We start from the raw sequence: 15,674 nt of genomic DNA, 5'->3' as shown, positions 1-15,674 counted from the left end.
TGTCACAGTGTATCCCTTTACCCAACTTCCCCCAGTGATGATATGTAACCACAGTACATTATCAAAATAAGGAAATCGACATTGGCACAATTCTATTAATTAAATTAGTAACCTTTTTCTTGCCTTCATTTCTGAAAGATAGTTTCACTGACATGACTGTCTGTTGACCCATGAGCTCTACCAGGGCAATCAGAAGCTCCTTATCCCCTGCCCTGTCCTTGGAGTGTATGTCCCACATGCTTATCCCATGCTGGCAGCCAATTGGAAGCATGTATTCTTTAGAGAGTAACATGTTGAGATCATCTCTACTGAATATATGACTGAAAGTTAAAGCCTCTCTATAAACATCTAAAATCCTGGTGGGCAGGTGCCTAAGACAAGCCTTACAATGTAATGTTCCTTGTTTGTTAATACTCTAATCTGGAGTGGTCTGCCTTTTTCTGTGGTCTCTGCTTGCCCTCTGCATACAGGGGCCAATTTCAAGTTTCACCTTGGGAACTTCTTAGGTTGCAGTCTCATACATAGAACTTGGTTGGCAGTACAAGTTCTGACAGTTTTGTCAGCGCTTTAAAGATGTTTTTATCATTTTCTAGCCTCCATTTTTTCTGATTAGAAGTCAACCCTCAGTCCTCATTTCTTTTATTATTAACACACGCATATTGTAATATATATTTTTTCTGTCAGCTTTCAAAATTTTCTTGTCTTTGGTTTTCAACAATTTGACTATGATGTATCTAGGTGTAGTTTTCTTTGTGTTTATCCTGATTTGGGTTTGTTAAACTTTCTGGATCTGAGTTTATATTTTTCACATTTGGAAATATTTGGCTTTTTTTTTTTTAGTTATTATTTTTCTTGAACCACTCTTTTTTCTCCTCCAATTATACTGTTTTTTTTTTTTTTTTTTTTTTTTTTTACCACTTAATAGTCTCCAATGGATCTCTGAAGTCTTTATCATTTTTCTCTATTCTTAATATGGGATAATTTCTCTTGATCCATTTTCATGTTCATTTACGCTTTCATCTGCCATCTCTACTCTGTTAGGCCTATACAATGAATTTTTCATATAAGCTAGTTCATTGTATTTTCAACTCTAGAATTTCCATTTGACAGTTTATATTTCTCTGCTGAGAAATCATTTTTTTATTTTTAATTTTCCCCCCGTTTTAATCATTTTTATTTTCATTTATTGTTGACATGTCTTATTACATTAGTTTCAGGTGTGCATCTCAGTGAATAGACATTACATAACTTAATAAGTGATCATCCTGATAAATCTCCCACTCATCAAACTATACATAGTTATTAGGATATTACTGACACTATTCCCTATACTGTACTTTACATCCCCATGACTGTTCTGTAACTACCAATTTGTACTTCTTAATCCCTTCACCTTTTTCTCCATTTCCCAATCCGTATGCCATCTTGCAGTTGTCAAAATGTTCTCTGTATAGATGAGTGTGTTTTTGTTCTGCTTGTTCATTTATTTTGTTTTTTATGTTCAATTGATAGATATGTATTTATTACCATTTAATGTTCATATTTTTTAATCTTTTTTTCTCCTTCTTAAAGAAGACCCTTTAACATTTCATATTATCCTGGTCTGGTGATGATGAAGTCCTTCAGCTTTTTCTAGTCTGGGAAACTCTTTGTATGTCCTTTGATTCTAAATGATACCTTTGCTGGATAGAGTAATCTTGGCTGTAGGTCTCAGCTTTTCATCACTTTGAATATTTCTTTCACCCTCTTTCTGTACTGCAAGGTTTCTGTTGAGAAATCATATGACAGTCTTATGGGAATGCCCATGTAGATAACTAACTCATTCTCTTTGTCTTTAACCTATGGCATTGTATTTGTTATATTTCTTGGTGTGGCCTCTTTGCGTTCGGCTGATTGGGGACTCTGCATTTCCTGGACTTGTGTGTCCATTTCTTTCACTAAGTTAGGCAAGTTTTCTGTCATTGTTTTTCCAAATAGGTTTTCAATTTCTTGCTCTCCTTTTTTCTTTCTGGCACCCTCATGATGTGAATGTTGGTATGCTTGAGGTTGTCCCAGAGGCTTCTTACATCATTTTCATTTTTTTTGGATTCTTTTTTCTTTTTGCTGTTTTGATTAGGTGTTTTTTTTGCTTCCTTATATTTCAAATTGCTGTTTTGATTCTTAGCTTCATCTACTCTACTGTCGATTGCCTGTAAATTATTCATTCTAGTTATTGTATTTTTCATTTATGACTAGTCCTTTTTTATGCGGTTGAGTTTCTCACTAAGTTCATTGATCATTCTTATAAGCAGTGTTTTGAACTCTGCATCTAGTAGATTGCTTGTCTCCATTTTGTTCTTATTCTCGAGTTCTATTTCATTTGGGACATGTTTGTGTCCTCATTTTGGCTTCCTTCCTGTATTTCTTTCTGTGTATTAGGTAGAGCTGCTGTGTCTTCTGGGCTTGGTAGAATGGCCTTATGTAATAGGCATCCTATAAGGGTTCAGTGGCACAGCTTCACCAGTCACCCAAGTTGGGCCCTCCAGGTGAGCCCCCTGTGTGGGCTGTGTATACCCTCCTATTGTAATTGAGCCTTGATTGCTGTTGGCACATCAATGGGAGGGATTTACTCCCAGGCTAATCAGCTGCAAGGACTACATGTGACCACTGACCACCAATCATCGTTGAGAATCAGCTGTGCAGGGGCCCACCTCATGGAGCAGGACTGACTTCAGTGGGGCTCTGGTGCCTGCTCAGTCTGCCCCTTGAATGTATTGCTTGTGGAGGTGGTTGGGTGGTGATGCTTCAGTGTGGTCTAAAGCTGTTAAATGGAAGTGCTGGCTTTGGGAACAAATGCAGGCCAAGGTCAGCTGCCACATGTGTTCTAGCTGGGGCCACCCTGCATGACCTACAGATCAGTCTGCAGATGGCTACTACTTGTGCTGAACTTGGAGGTGCCCACTTGAGGCCAAGCTGTGAACCAAGGCTGGCTGCCACTAGTGCCATCCCTGGGGCCACTTAGCAAGAGGTATGGGGCATGCCGAGGTCAGATGCTGCTTGTTTGAGAGATTTTAGGAAAATCTGAAGGATGATATAAGATAGGCCTTTTGTATGGAAAAGCCACTGAAAATGGCTTGGACTTCAAATTTGGGTGTGGCAGGGTGGGGCAAAAAGTGTGAGCCAGGTTGATGGAGTCTCATATATGGCACCTGCCTGCTGGCGCTGTGCAGGGAGTGCTCAGAGAAAGAACAGTGGCGTCTATCGTCACTTCTATCTAGGAGATAGCTGCTCTCCTAGCTCTTGCCCTGATGCCAGGCAATTCAGTGTGTCCTCATATGTCTCTGTGGCCTTTCAAGCTTTTTCCCCAGTGGTGGAGCTCAGAGGGAGTGGGGAGTAAGTCTGTGCATGGGCCCTTTAAGAGGAACTGCCTGGGCCTCTAGTAGCCCTCCATCTCCCTCAGCCTCAATCCCTGCTGGTTTTTACAGCCAGAAGTTATGGGGACTTTTCTCCCTGACACTGGAATGAGCTTGGGGGCCTGGTGTGGAGCTGGGACCCCTTACTCTTCAGGGAATACCTCCGCAGTTAAGATATCCCTCCTGATTTTTTTTTTTTAAATCCTCACCCGAGGACGTGCCTATTGATTTAAAGAGGGGGAAGGGAGGGAGAGAGAAGGGAGAGAAACATGGATGGTAGAAAGAGACATCGATTGGTTGCCTCTCTCACGCACCGCAACCAAGGATGGATTCTGTGACCTAGGTATGTACTCTGTCTTGGAATTGAACCTGAGACCTTTTGGTTTATAGGATGACACTCCAATCAACCGAGTAATACTACCCAGTGCCCTTCCCGATTTTTATCCGCCACATGTGGGTGTGAGACCACCCTGTTGCACGTCTCCGCGCCTCCTATCAGTCTGGATATGGCTGCTGCTTTAATTCCTTAGTTGTAGGACTTCTATTTAGCCATATTTTAGGTGGTTCTGAATGATGATGGTTTTGCAGTTTAGTTGTAATTTGGATGTGGTTGTGGGAGGATTCAAGTACCACATTTACTTATTGCTGCCATCTTTTTTGGAAGTCTCTCTTTTCTTTCATATTCTGGATGTTATGAAAGAAACATTATAGAGACTTTCAGTTCTGTTATATTCCACTGATGTGTGTTGATTTTTTATTTTAACAGACAGTTAACTTGACTATTTTTGAACTACAAACTGTCTCCTTCACGGTGGGCAGCAGCTAAAATTTCTGCTCAGTTTTTTAAATTTCTACCTGCTGCTTTTTCATTGAGTCCAGTGGGATTTCCCTTGTACAAGCAAAACTTAGCTGTTAGCCAAGGATTTGGGGGCAGTTTATATGTAGATTTTGGGGCTTATCCCTTTTGCAGCTTCCCTCTTTCAGGATTTTCAGCTGCTCTGCACACTTTACACTGACACCTCAAGCCAATAAGCTTGTAGTTTTTTCTTTCTCTATGAGCTGTGCAGATTGGGAAGTACCATCTGGAAAAAGCCTCACAAATCTCTCTTCACACATAAACTCCCATCCTGATTCTACCTGCTTTTGGTCACTCTCTCATGCCTTTAAACATGTTCAGATACTTGTGTTTTTATATTTTACCTATTTTTAGTAATTGCTATCTCATGGTAGGTTAGTCTACCCAAGCTCCTTTGCTATAACTAGAAAATAGCACTCTACCTTATATGGGCCTAAGTCATTATTTACTGTTCTTGAAGTTGCCATCAAAGTTCAAGGCTGTAGTTCCTCATATTCACAGGTATCCTTAGGGTGGCCATGGTTTCAGGCTAGCTTACTACTTTGGTTTGAAGCTTACTTTGTACTGGCCCTTTGTTTGATAGCAGGAGGATTTTCCCAAATGCTAATTTGCTGTATAGCCAGAAGTAGAATTTTTGTAGCCACAACCCTAAAGATGTTTCCTGCTATACTGAGTCTTGTTTTTTCTCTTTTCTAAATTTCTGGACCCAAAAGGTAGAACTCTCCCTGACCTAGTTTTGTACTGCTGTCTGATTTGTCTACATCTCTCCCAGGAATTTTTCTACACTTCTCATTCTTGTTTTCTCTTAGATTTTTCCTTTTAGTTCCCTTTCTCATCCTTTCTTTCTGATTATTCTTTCATCATCTTTTCTAGTTTTTGGCCCACTGAAAAAGAATATTTCTAGAACAGATCTATAGTATGTTACAGTTGGAAAAACCCATAAGGTTAATTAGTCTAATTCCCATTATTTAAAAGAGAAACTGAGGCCCAGATGATTTAACAACTTACCTAGAATCATTCACCTCACCTGATAAAGCTGGAATTAGAACTCTGGGCTCCTAATTCTCTAATCCAAAGCTCTTCCTATTGTGAGTTCTCTTGCAATTTGCTTTTTAAAATTTTGCTTAGAGTTTTGTTTGTTATTCATATGTCCTTTGTGTCTATGATCATATTATTGTTGATGTTCCTAAGTACTTACTCCCCAAGGCAAAGAACAGTAGTTTCTTTGGTGCTCCAGAATACCACGCATGCTTCTAAGGATGCAGATGGTGCCATTCATAATAAGCTTCCCTTCTTCCTAAATCGTTCTATTACTCATCCTACTTATCCCTTAGGGAAGGCCTTAGGAAAGAGGGAAGCCTGTTATACCAATTAGTTCACTAACACTTAGCATACATGTTATAACTACATGCTAGCTACATGCTAGATGCCAGGGTCTTACAATTAGTGAGAGATGGTCCCTGAGCCCAGTAATTCATTTTCTATCTAGAGGGGAAGACAAAGAGTAAATAAATTCAGTGCTACTTGATAAGTATGAAAAGAGAATTTTCCATATGCTTTGGGAGCACGTTGAATTCAGCCTTGGGAGAGTATGGCTTAGCCGTTAGTGATGTTAGTTACTAGCCAAGATAAGAAGGAAAGGAAGGATGTTTAGGAAGAGGATTATATCTAAGCATATGGAATGTCATAGTGTTATGGGGGGATAGCATTAAATGTGGAATGGAGTCTTATGAGATGGACTGTAAAGGTAAGCAGGGCCTGGTCACAGAAGGCCATGGGAACATTTCTGAGGAGCTTGGTCATCCCATTAGAGACAAAGGGGAGCCATTGAAGGATTAACAGCATTCCTCTACTTTACTTTATCTTATTTTTTTATTTTAATTTATTTTTAGAGAGGGGAACGGAGGGAGAAGGAGAGGGAGAGAAGCATCGATTTGTGAGAGAGACATCAATCAGTTGCCTCTTGCATGTCCCCAGCTAGGGATGTGGCCTGCAACCCAGGCATGTGCCCTGACTGGGAGTCAAACTAGCGACCCTTTGGTTTGCAGGCTGGCGCTCAGTCCACTGAGCCACACAAGCCAGGGCCATTTCACTATTTTAGATGAACAAATCATTATGGCAGTAATCTGAAACATTTGAAAGGCACAGCTGGAAAGCAGAAAGACAAGATACAAGGTTGTTGCAGTAGATCAAGCTACAGGGATGAAGGTTTGTACTGTGGCAGTGATATTAAGAATGGAGAAGAGGAGGATGTAGAGACGTGTTTAGGGGAGAAGATGGCAGGACTTGGTGACTGGTTTGTGGAGAGGGAGAAATCACTGGATTTGGCAATAAGGGAAATCACTGATGACCTTAAAGAGAAGTAACTGTGGCATAATGAAACCAAGCTAGGTTCTAATGTGTTAAGGAGTGAATGAAAAGTGAGGAAGTACAGACAGTGAATACAGGGTCTTTTAAGAAGTTTATATACAACAGAGAGATGCATAATATTAGAAGGGAGCTGACGTCCGCTCCTTGAAACTCACTCCTGAATTTGTCTTTTGTAACACCTTACCTCTCAGTCTTTTACCATTTCTTCTGGCCACCTTTAAGAGTTTTCTTTTCCTCTGTGCGTCCCTTACATGTTTCTCAGGGTTCCATCCATAACCCTTAGCTGTCCTCACTTTATGTGCCCTCTCTGGCTGAATCTTATCAAGTCACACCTTCATTATGTACCTCTCAAATATGTATTTGCAGCTCATTCTAGTATATCTCACTGCATTTTATATTTCTCTATTGATATGTACTTAAAGCACCTTAAACAGAATGTATTCAAAACAACTCATCAGCTCTCCCTACTCTAAACCTGCTCCAACTCTTGTATTCTCTTCTGGTTAGTAGTAGCCCCATTCATCTAGTCACTAAAATTATTAGCCTAGGGATCAAACTTGCCTCTCTCTCCTTTGTTTTTATATACCTAGTCAGTAACTAAGTCCTGCTATGTCTTCTGTCTCTCTCTCCCTCTTCTTTGTCATTGCTTTCATCATCTGTTGTCTGTACCACTGCAGTAACTTTTCTGCTTCTGATCTCTTCCAGAGTGTTCTCTTTGAAATGCAGTTTATACTCCTGCTTTAATTCCTTACTGGTTAAATCTAAGCTTTTTACTATGGCCTACGAAGCTCATTATGATTTTGCCTCTGCCTACCTTTCTAACTTTGTCTTGTGCTACTCTGTCTGTCATACTTTAGGCTCTAGCCATACCAGTTTGCCTTTGATTCCCTGCCTACAGCAGGCTATTTCTTATTTTTGTGCCTTTGCTCTTGTTGCTCATGCTTTGCTCTGTCTGGAAATGCCCTTCTGATACTTCTGTCTCTCCCCACCTCCAACCTTCTGGTTAATTCTCTCTTTTAGACTTAGCTTAGGGGCCACCTCCAAGCAGCCTTTCCTGACTATTCTTGTCCATCTCCCTCCCAAGTTGGGTAAGATCTCCATTCTGTTTCTGTGATACACAATATATACATCTACCATAGTTTATGCTTTTTATTTTAATTATTTGTTTAAATGTCAATATCCTCCACTAATCTGAGTTGATCAGGACAGGTGCTGTGTCATACTCATTTTCATGACACAGTGCCTAGTATGTAAAGAATTCACTAAATGTTTATGTAATGAATGAAAAAAGTATAAGGTGTAGGAATCAGCTGAGAGTGAATTGGGCCTTTAGAGAGTGGTAAGTGTTTGAAACAGTTGTCAAATACTGGGAAAATGATCTGAACAAGTACTAATAAAAGGATGAATTGTATATTTTCCCCTTCTGATTCTATAGTATATGCCTTAAATATTTTCGCATGCCTTATTTTATAATTCATTGCATTGTGAACTCTTTTCTTTTTTTCAAAAATGAATATCTGATTCAGGTTCTGGCTAATTAGTATCTCTTGATTGCAGATCCAATGGATTTGAACAGAAGCGCTTTGCCAGGCTTGCCAGCAAGAAGGCGGTGGAGGAACTTGCCTACAAGTGGAGTGTTGAGGATATGTAACTTTTCTGAGGCTGTGGGCCTGGCTGTGGCTTGTAGTAGTCATAGGACAGCAAGGTATCCAGCTGTAACAGTTGTCCACGCTAATAGTAAGGCCCACACAACCAGCAGCTCTTTGAATGCTAGTTTTGACCACTAGCATTTGAGAGGAAGAATATTTGAGACCTCATGTTTGGACTGAAGCACCTGTAATTTCTCAAGTGTGCTGACACTGGCTGTTGTTGCTGGCTTTCAGAAGAAACATTGATTTCTTAGTGTCCCAGGGTTTGTTCTTGGTTAGATTTTTTTAATAAACGTACAATTTATTTTTCTAACATCACTTCCTTAATTGGGTATTCTGTTTTGGGTAAGAATACAAGCTAATAATATTGAACCCCCAGGGATCACAGAGGATAATGACTAGATTTGGATTTTTGTATTACTATAGAAAGCAATATACTAGTTTCCCCATCTTATCTCGGGTTTCACTTTTCTGTGGTTTCAGTTACATGTAGTCAGTGTGTCTGAAAATACTAAGTGGAAAATTCCAGAAATAAGTTTTAAATTGCCCAGCATTTGAGTAGCATAATGAAATCTTGCTCTGTCCCACTCCATCTTGCCCATGATGTGAATCATTCCTTTGTCCAGCGTCTCTGTGCTGTATGTGTTACCCATCTGTGAGTCACCTCATAGCCATCTCGGTTATCGGATCAACTGCCATGGTATTGGAGTGATTGTGTTCAACTAACCCGTATTTTACTAATGGCACCAAAGCACAGGAGTAGTAATGCTGGCAGTTTGGACATGCTAAACAGAAGTTGTAAAATGCTTTTTTTAAGTGAAAGGTATGTATGTATAGGGAAAAATATGGTATATATGGGATTTAGTACTATCTGTGATATCAGGTGTCCATTGGGGGTGCTGGAATGCATTCCCTGCAGATGGAGGGAGGGGTGCTGTGTCAGTGAGAACGTTCATAGTGGTAGCATTTTTCACTTAGAAAATAAGAGTTAGTGCTAGACTGGACTTAGGAATAGACATGGCTATTTGGAGATACGATAAAGGGAGTATTAGAAATTAGTGGGGAAGAGATGGATAATGGTGCTCAGAAAATTGGCTTATTATATGGACAAAATAAAGTTGAATCCCTACCTCAAAACATATAAAAACAAATTCTACAGTGGTTAAAGACCAAAATGAAAGGTAAAGTGCTAAAGCCAGTAAGAGAAAACAGAGAATGTCTTTGTGACCTTGTGGTAAGGATATATTTGTTAAGATCCCCAAAGCACAATCCTTAAGATTTGATAGCTTTGACTACTTCAGAATGAAAGATTTCTAGTCAGCAAAGCATCCTGTAGTCAAGGCTACAGATGGACATAATTTAGAAGAAAATATTTGCAGTGTCTGAAACTGACAGGAAATTACATTATATAGGGATTGAATATAGAAATAATCATTGCAAATTGGGAAGAAAAAATAAAAATGCACAAAGAATATGAATAGGTAAACTCTAAAGGGAAGAACAGAGTGGCTAATAAATATGTTGCCTCATCAGTAACTAGAGAAATGCAAATGAAAACATTAATGAGTTTTTATTTTATTTGTTTGGCTAAAGTAAACAAGACTGAACTCTCACAGGGAATGAAAACTCATGGGGGTTTCAACTGGGTTCATCCATTCTGGAGATAAATGGGCAACACTTAATTGAAATAAGTAATATTTGGGATGCAGTATTGTGTAGTTTTAAAGAGTGTGCTTTGGCACTATACTGCTTGAGTTTGAATCCCAGCTATGCTTTTTCTAAGTGCATGACCATGATGAGCCACTTAATTTCTCTGTGCCTTAGTTTCTTCATCAGTGAAATGGAGATAATAGTACTTAACTCATAGGTCTATTGTGAGCTTAAAACAGTGCCTGGCACATAGTATGTGTCACAGAATTGTTAGTGTTTATTATCATGTCTTCCTTTTCAAGTATTCCTAGGCATCTTCCAAGGTGGCCCCCAGTGACCCCTGATTCCTGGTACTCAAGCCCTGTGTAGTCCCCTTTCACTATGGTACGTAACTGATAGGATGTATGACTTCTGAGACTAGGTCATAAAAGACATTTGCCTTTAGGACACTCAAGCCATCCCTCTGGAGAGGCCCATGTAGAGAAGAACTGAGGCCTCTCACCAGTTGAGAGCACCATGTTCCCAGCCCTGTAAGTGAACTACCTCGGAAGTGGATCTTCTAGCTCCATTCAAGCTTGAAGATGCATGCGGCCCCGATCAACTGTGTGATAACAACCTGATGAGAGGTCCCGAGTCAGAATCACCCAGTTCCAAATTCTTAACCCAAAGAAACTGTGAGATTATAGGTGTTTATTATTTTGTTAAAAACAGCTTTATTGAGATACAATTCATATACTATAGATTTTATCCTTTTAAAACATACAGTTCAGTGGTTTTAAGGTATCACAGAGTTGTGCAACCATCACCACAATTAATTTTGAACCATTTTGATTACCCTGTAGATACAAGAAACTTTGTTTTCATTAGCAGTCACTCTCCACCTGTCCCTAACTCCCCTAGTCATAGGCAACCACTAATTTACTTTGTCTGTATAGATTTACCTATTCTAGACATTTCATATAATATGTGAACAGGACTGTCACACGATAGATAGCCTTTTGTGTATGGCTACTTTGACTTAGTATAATGTTTTCAGGGTTCATCCATGTCGTAGTATGTATCAGCACTTCATTTCTTTTTATGGCTGATTAATATTCCCTTGTATGGATATACCACATTTTATTCCTGTGTCAGTTGATGGATGTTTGAGGTGGTTCCCCTTTTTGCCTATTGTGAATACTGCTGCTATGAACATTTATGGACAAGTTTTTGTATGGACATATGTTTTTATTTTTCTTGGAGTAGAATTGCCTCTGGGTCATATGGTAACTCCACATTTAACTTTTTGAGGAACTACCAAACTTCCAAACCAGTGTATGAGAGTTCCAGTTTCTTCACATCCTTGCTAACACTTGCTATTATCTCTTATTGATTATAGTCATCCTGGTGGGTGTGAAATGGTGTCTCATTGTGGTTTTGATTTACATTTCCCTAAAGATAAATCATATTCACTATTTTTATGTATTTTCTTTAGAGAAATGTTTATTCAAATCCTTTCCTCTTTTCAGTTGGGTTATTTGACCTATACACATTTATGTAGAATCCTTTATATAATCTAGGTTGTAAGTCTAATCTGATACATGATTTGTAAATATTTTCTCTCATTTTGTGGGTTTACTGTTTTAAGCTGCTGATCTGATGTAATTTGTTATACAGCAATAGACAACTGATGTATTATGTATGTACATACCTTACTTCAAAGCAGTTCCATCCTGGCTATATCCTTCAGAGAATTTCTACAAATCCACAAGGAGTTACATGTAAAGATGTTTATCTGTGTCTAATTTGGGTAGCAAGATATTGGAAACAAGTTAGATGTTTGTCTTTACAGGAAATGATAAATAAAATGTGGTGTATGTCTATGATAGAACATTATATTGTAGGAAGCAGTCAGAAGCAAGCAGTTAAGGATTAGTGACATGAAAGACGCCAGGTGAGGTAAATAACAAATTTACAGCAAAACTAGCTAAGTAAATTAAACACACAGAGCAGCATTTATTTATTTATTTATTTTTATTTTTATTTTCAATTACACTTTACATTCAGCATTATCTTGTCTTAGTTTCAGGTGTGCAGCATACTGCCTAGACAGTCATATTCCTTACAAAGTGTTCCCTCTGATATTTCCAGTACCCACCTGGCACCATATATAGTTATTACGATATTATTGACTATATTTCCTATGCTGTGTTTTACATCCCTGTGGCTATACTGTGACTACCAATTCGTAGCTCTGCATCCCTTCACCTTTTTCACCTGTGTCCCAACTCCCCGCTGCCAACCATCAGTCTGATCTCTGTATCTATGAGTCTGTTTCTATTTTGTTTATTATTTAGATTCCACATAAGTGAAATTGTATGGTATTTGTCTTTCTCTGATTTATTTCACTTAGCATAATACCTTCTAGATCCATCCATGCCTTTGCAAATGGTAAGATTTTGTTCTTTTTTATGGCCAAATATTCCATGATTTTATGTATCTCTATATATATGTCTCCCCCACAGCTTTTTTATCCACTTGTCTATTGATGAGCACTTGGGTTCCTTCTATATCTTGGCTGTTGTAAATAATGAGAACAGCATTATTTTTTAAGGAGGATATACATGTATCTCACACACTAGACTAGGGTCTGTGGGAAGGAAGAGAATGGGACTAGAACGGGAAAGAAGAGAAAGGGAAACGAGAGAGTGGCATTGCATGGATGAATATGATAGTATGTCCTGACCTCAGGCACATGATAAACTCAGCTCTCAACCCCTGAGTCCCTAAGCACAGCTCTAAAAAAAGATCTTGTACTAGTGGAATTGAAATTTGGTACCTTTATTAGTTAGGGTGGACTAAAGTGCTATGAGAGCCTCCCAGTGGACTGGTTTACTACAAAAAGTTTTTTTTTTTTTCTCCTTCCTTACTCATGTAATGTCCAGGGTAGTTTCATGTTGGGGTAGTAGGGGGAGGGGGATATTCTGCTCTGTGTAGTCATTTAGAGACCAAGCTGATGCCAGCATTAACATGGCCTCCAAGGTTGCTTTGGGCATTGCCATTTTAGTGAATTGAGCAGAGCTTGGAGGTTTGGCAGGTGTTACAGGCCAGCTGTAGAAGTGGCACACAGTTCTACTCACTTTCTGTTGCATGGCTGCCCTTAATTCAGGTAAGCCTGAGAAATGTAATGCACACCCAGGAAGAAACTATCTTCTCTGCTGCAGAATGCAGTTAGATTTCCAGCCATTTGAGACTTACATGGGTTTTGAAATAATTTTGAGATCTGGAAATTCCAGAGGTACTCCATTCTCTACGGGGAGATTCTCAGCTGGAGTCACTACCAAGACAGGGATGCCTGTTCCCCAGCTTTGGCTAGCTGCTGTCAGAGAGGAGCTTAGGCAGAGAGATAAAGGGTAAACTAGAATCACATCTAGAATCAGCACGTGTGAAATGGAGGTATTTTTAGTGAGGAAACAAGCTCAGAAAATAAATTGTAAGGTTGTGCATCAGCATGTGCCAGAGATGGGACTAAAACCCAGTGTGCTACTGGGTTCCACACTATTTGTCTTGCCCCTTGGCTCATTGCTGTAAACTTTTAAAATGGCCCAAAACTGATGAAATTAGAATAAAGTCTGGAGTTTAGTTTATAGAAATATGCCAATGTTAATTTCTTGGTTTTAACAAATGCACCATAGTTATGTTCTTAGAGTTAACAGATGAGGAATTTGGGTGAAGAGTAATGAGACTCTCTGTATTGTCTTCCTGACTTTATATACATCTAAAATTTTTCCAAAATAAAAAACTAACTTAAAGTCTCCAGGGAATATAGACTATAGACACTGGATTCCACTCTAAGTTATTGCCTTTGAGTTTATGCTTTTGTAAGTTATTTTGTAAGCTATATCCTTTCCCTAGCCAGAGGTGGCAGTGAGTACATTTGACTGCTGGTCCATTGTCACACCTCTTGAACAAAGCTGGGTTTCATTTTCATGTGGGTGCAGCTTTTAACTTCATTTTTGTGGGCACCACTCTGTTTCATAGGAACAACTCGCTTTAAGAGGCTGTTACAGACTGAATGTTGTATCCCCTCAAAGTTCATATGTTGAAATCCAGCCCCCACTGTGATGGTATTAGGAGGTGAGGCCTTTGGGAGTAATTTGGACTTCATGATGGAGCCCTGATGAATGGGATTAGTGCCCTAATAAAAGAGACCCAGAGACCTCTCTTGCTCTTTCTGTCATGTGAGGACAGCTAGAAGTTGGCCATTTGTGAACCAGGAAGTTGGCTGTCACCAGACACCAAATCTGCTGGTGCCTTGATCTTGGACTTTCCAGCCTCCAGAACAGTGAGAAATATTTGGTGTTTAAGTCACCCAGCCTGTGGTATTTTTGTTATAGCAGCCCAAGCAGACTAAGAAGACAGAGGCCCAGAGGGTTTGGAAATTGTAAACCACAGTTGTTTCTTTTAACAAAGGAATGTATTATATATTTACAAGCAGAGGCTGTGGTGGAGGGAAAACAGAGCCTATTCCAGGTGAGCTCTGTGTTTAGTAGTCATTGGTGAAAAATTTATAAATTTCTCTTTCCTCTGATTTCTCTGCTTTTATGTGTGTGAGCCTAGCCTACCCTGTAGGGCAGATACCTCCAAGCCTCTTCAGCTGGTAGCTGTTATTTCCTAGGCTGGCTACTAGAGGGCAATGTGATATTCTTTTTCTGGATTGAGCAAAAAAGGGCCTAGGGTCTAGGCACATTTTTCAAAGTAATAAGACGGAATTTCTCAAGAATATAGGTGACTAAATTTAGTTGTGTATTTCTCCATTTCTTATCCCTCCTTTATATCCAGAAACATAATTCTGCCATCCATATGGCAACAATTTTCAAGACAGACCTGGTACTTATATTTTGAGTATAATCCTCCTTACTTGGGCCTTGGAAACCTCTCTGCATAGAAGACCTTTTTTCTTTTTGTCCTTTCAATCAAATTCAGATGCTCTTGCTCCCCTTCCTTTCCTATGCCTTCTCCACTCTGAAATTTAGACTTAACAAAGCAGTGAGTAATACTAAAAACTACTGAATTGTACACTTTTAAAGGATGAGTTTTGTGGTATGTGGATTATATCTCAATTTAAAATGTAAAGGAAAAAAGCAGCAGTAAGCAGACATGTTGCTCAAATCGAATATAATTAATTGATGGTACTGACGTGAGAAGCCTTAATGTTTTGCCATTGACTCTTTAGTAAAAGGGAAATACTCTGACCTTTTTAACTTTAGGTTTGCAGGACACAGAGTGCATCGCTCCTTTCTAAAGAGGTTACTTACCATTACTCAGTCGAAGGGCTGGATTAAGGATCAGAGTGTGGTTGGGAAATCCAGTAAGAAAGCTGAGTCTGGGCTGTGAAGTAGCTATCTGGAAAACTGGGTTTTAAGATTGAGTTGGTTAGGAGATGTATGTCCTGACCTGTACATTTTTGTGTAGATCATTTGATCTGTTTCTCCTGATTTTTTTTTTTTTTTTTTTTGAGTTTTGAGTTTTGAGTCCTGTTGTTGGAATAAGTACTTTTGGAGCTTGCTTTCAGGCAGCTGGACTGGCCTGTACGAATGGGCAGAGAGATTATGGGCCAGGCTGGAGCTGAGTCATCTCTCTTCTATGACACTGGCTTTAATTGCTATATATGTTATTGTACCTGGGAATGACTAAATCTCTCCTTTGTACTTGAATATTTCCCTTAGCTCAGTAGACAAATTGTTTTTGCCTCACATTCGATGCTGTTGACCTTGG

General features: G+C 39.2%; 1 protein-coding gene across 1 annotated transcript in view; it reads left to right on the top strand.

Annotated features, from left to right (window-relative positions):
* The window catches only part of BUD13 (BUD13 homolog), a 31,878-nt gene extending 23,321 nt beyond the window's left edge, over positions 1–8,557 (top strand). The window contains exon 10 of the mRNA XM_054592287.1: positions 8,176–8,557. Coding sequence (XP_054448262.1) covers positions 8,176–8,269 — 94 coding nt within the window. The 3' untranslated portion in view covers positions 8,270–8,557. The remainder of the gene's footprint in view (positions 1–8,175) is intronic.
* The last annotated feature ends 7,117 nt before the right edge of the window (positions 8,558–15,674 follow it).

This window comes from Pteronotus mesoamericanus, unplaced genomic scaffold (genome assembly GCF_021234165.1).
Source record: "Pteronotus mesoamericanus isolate MK-2021 breed Mesoamerican mustached bat unplaced genomic scaffold, CSHL_Meso_final scaffold_36, whole genome shotgun sequence".
NCBI classification, from domain to species: Eukaryota; Metazoa; Chordata; class Mammalia; order Chiroptera; family Mormoopidae; genus Pteronotus; species Pteronotus mesoamericanus.
Note: the sequence above shows the minus strand (reverse complement) of the source record. Positions and strands in the feature narration are given on the sequence as shown.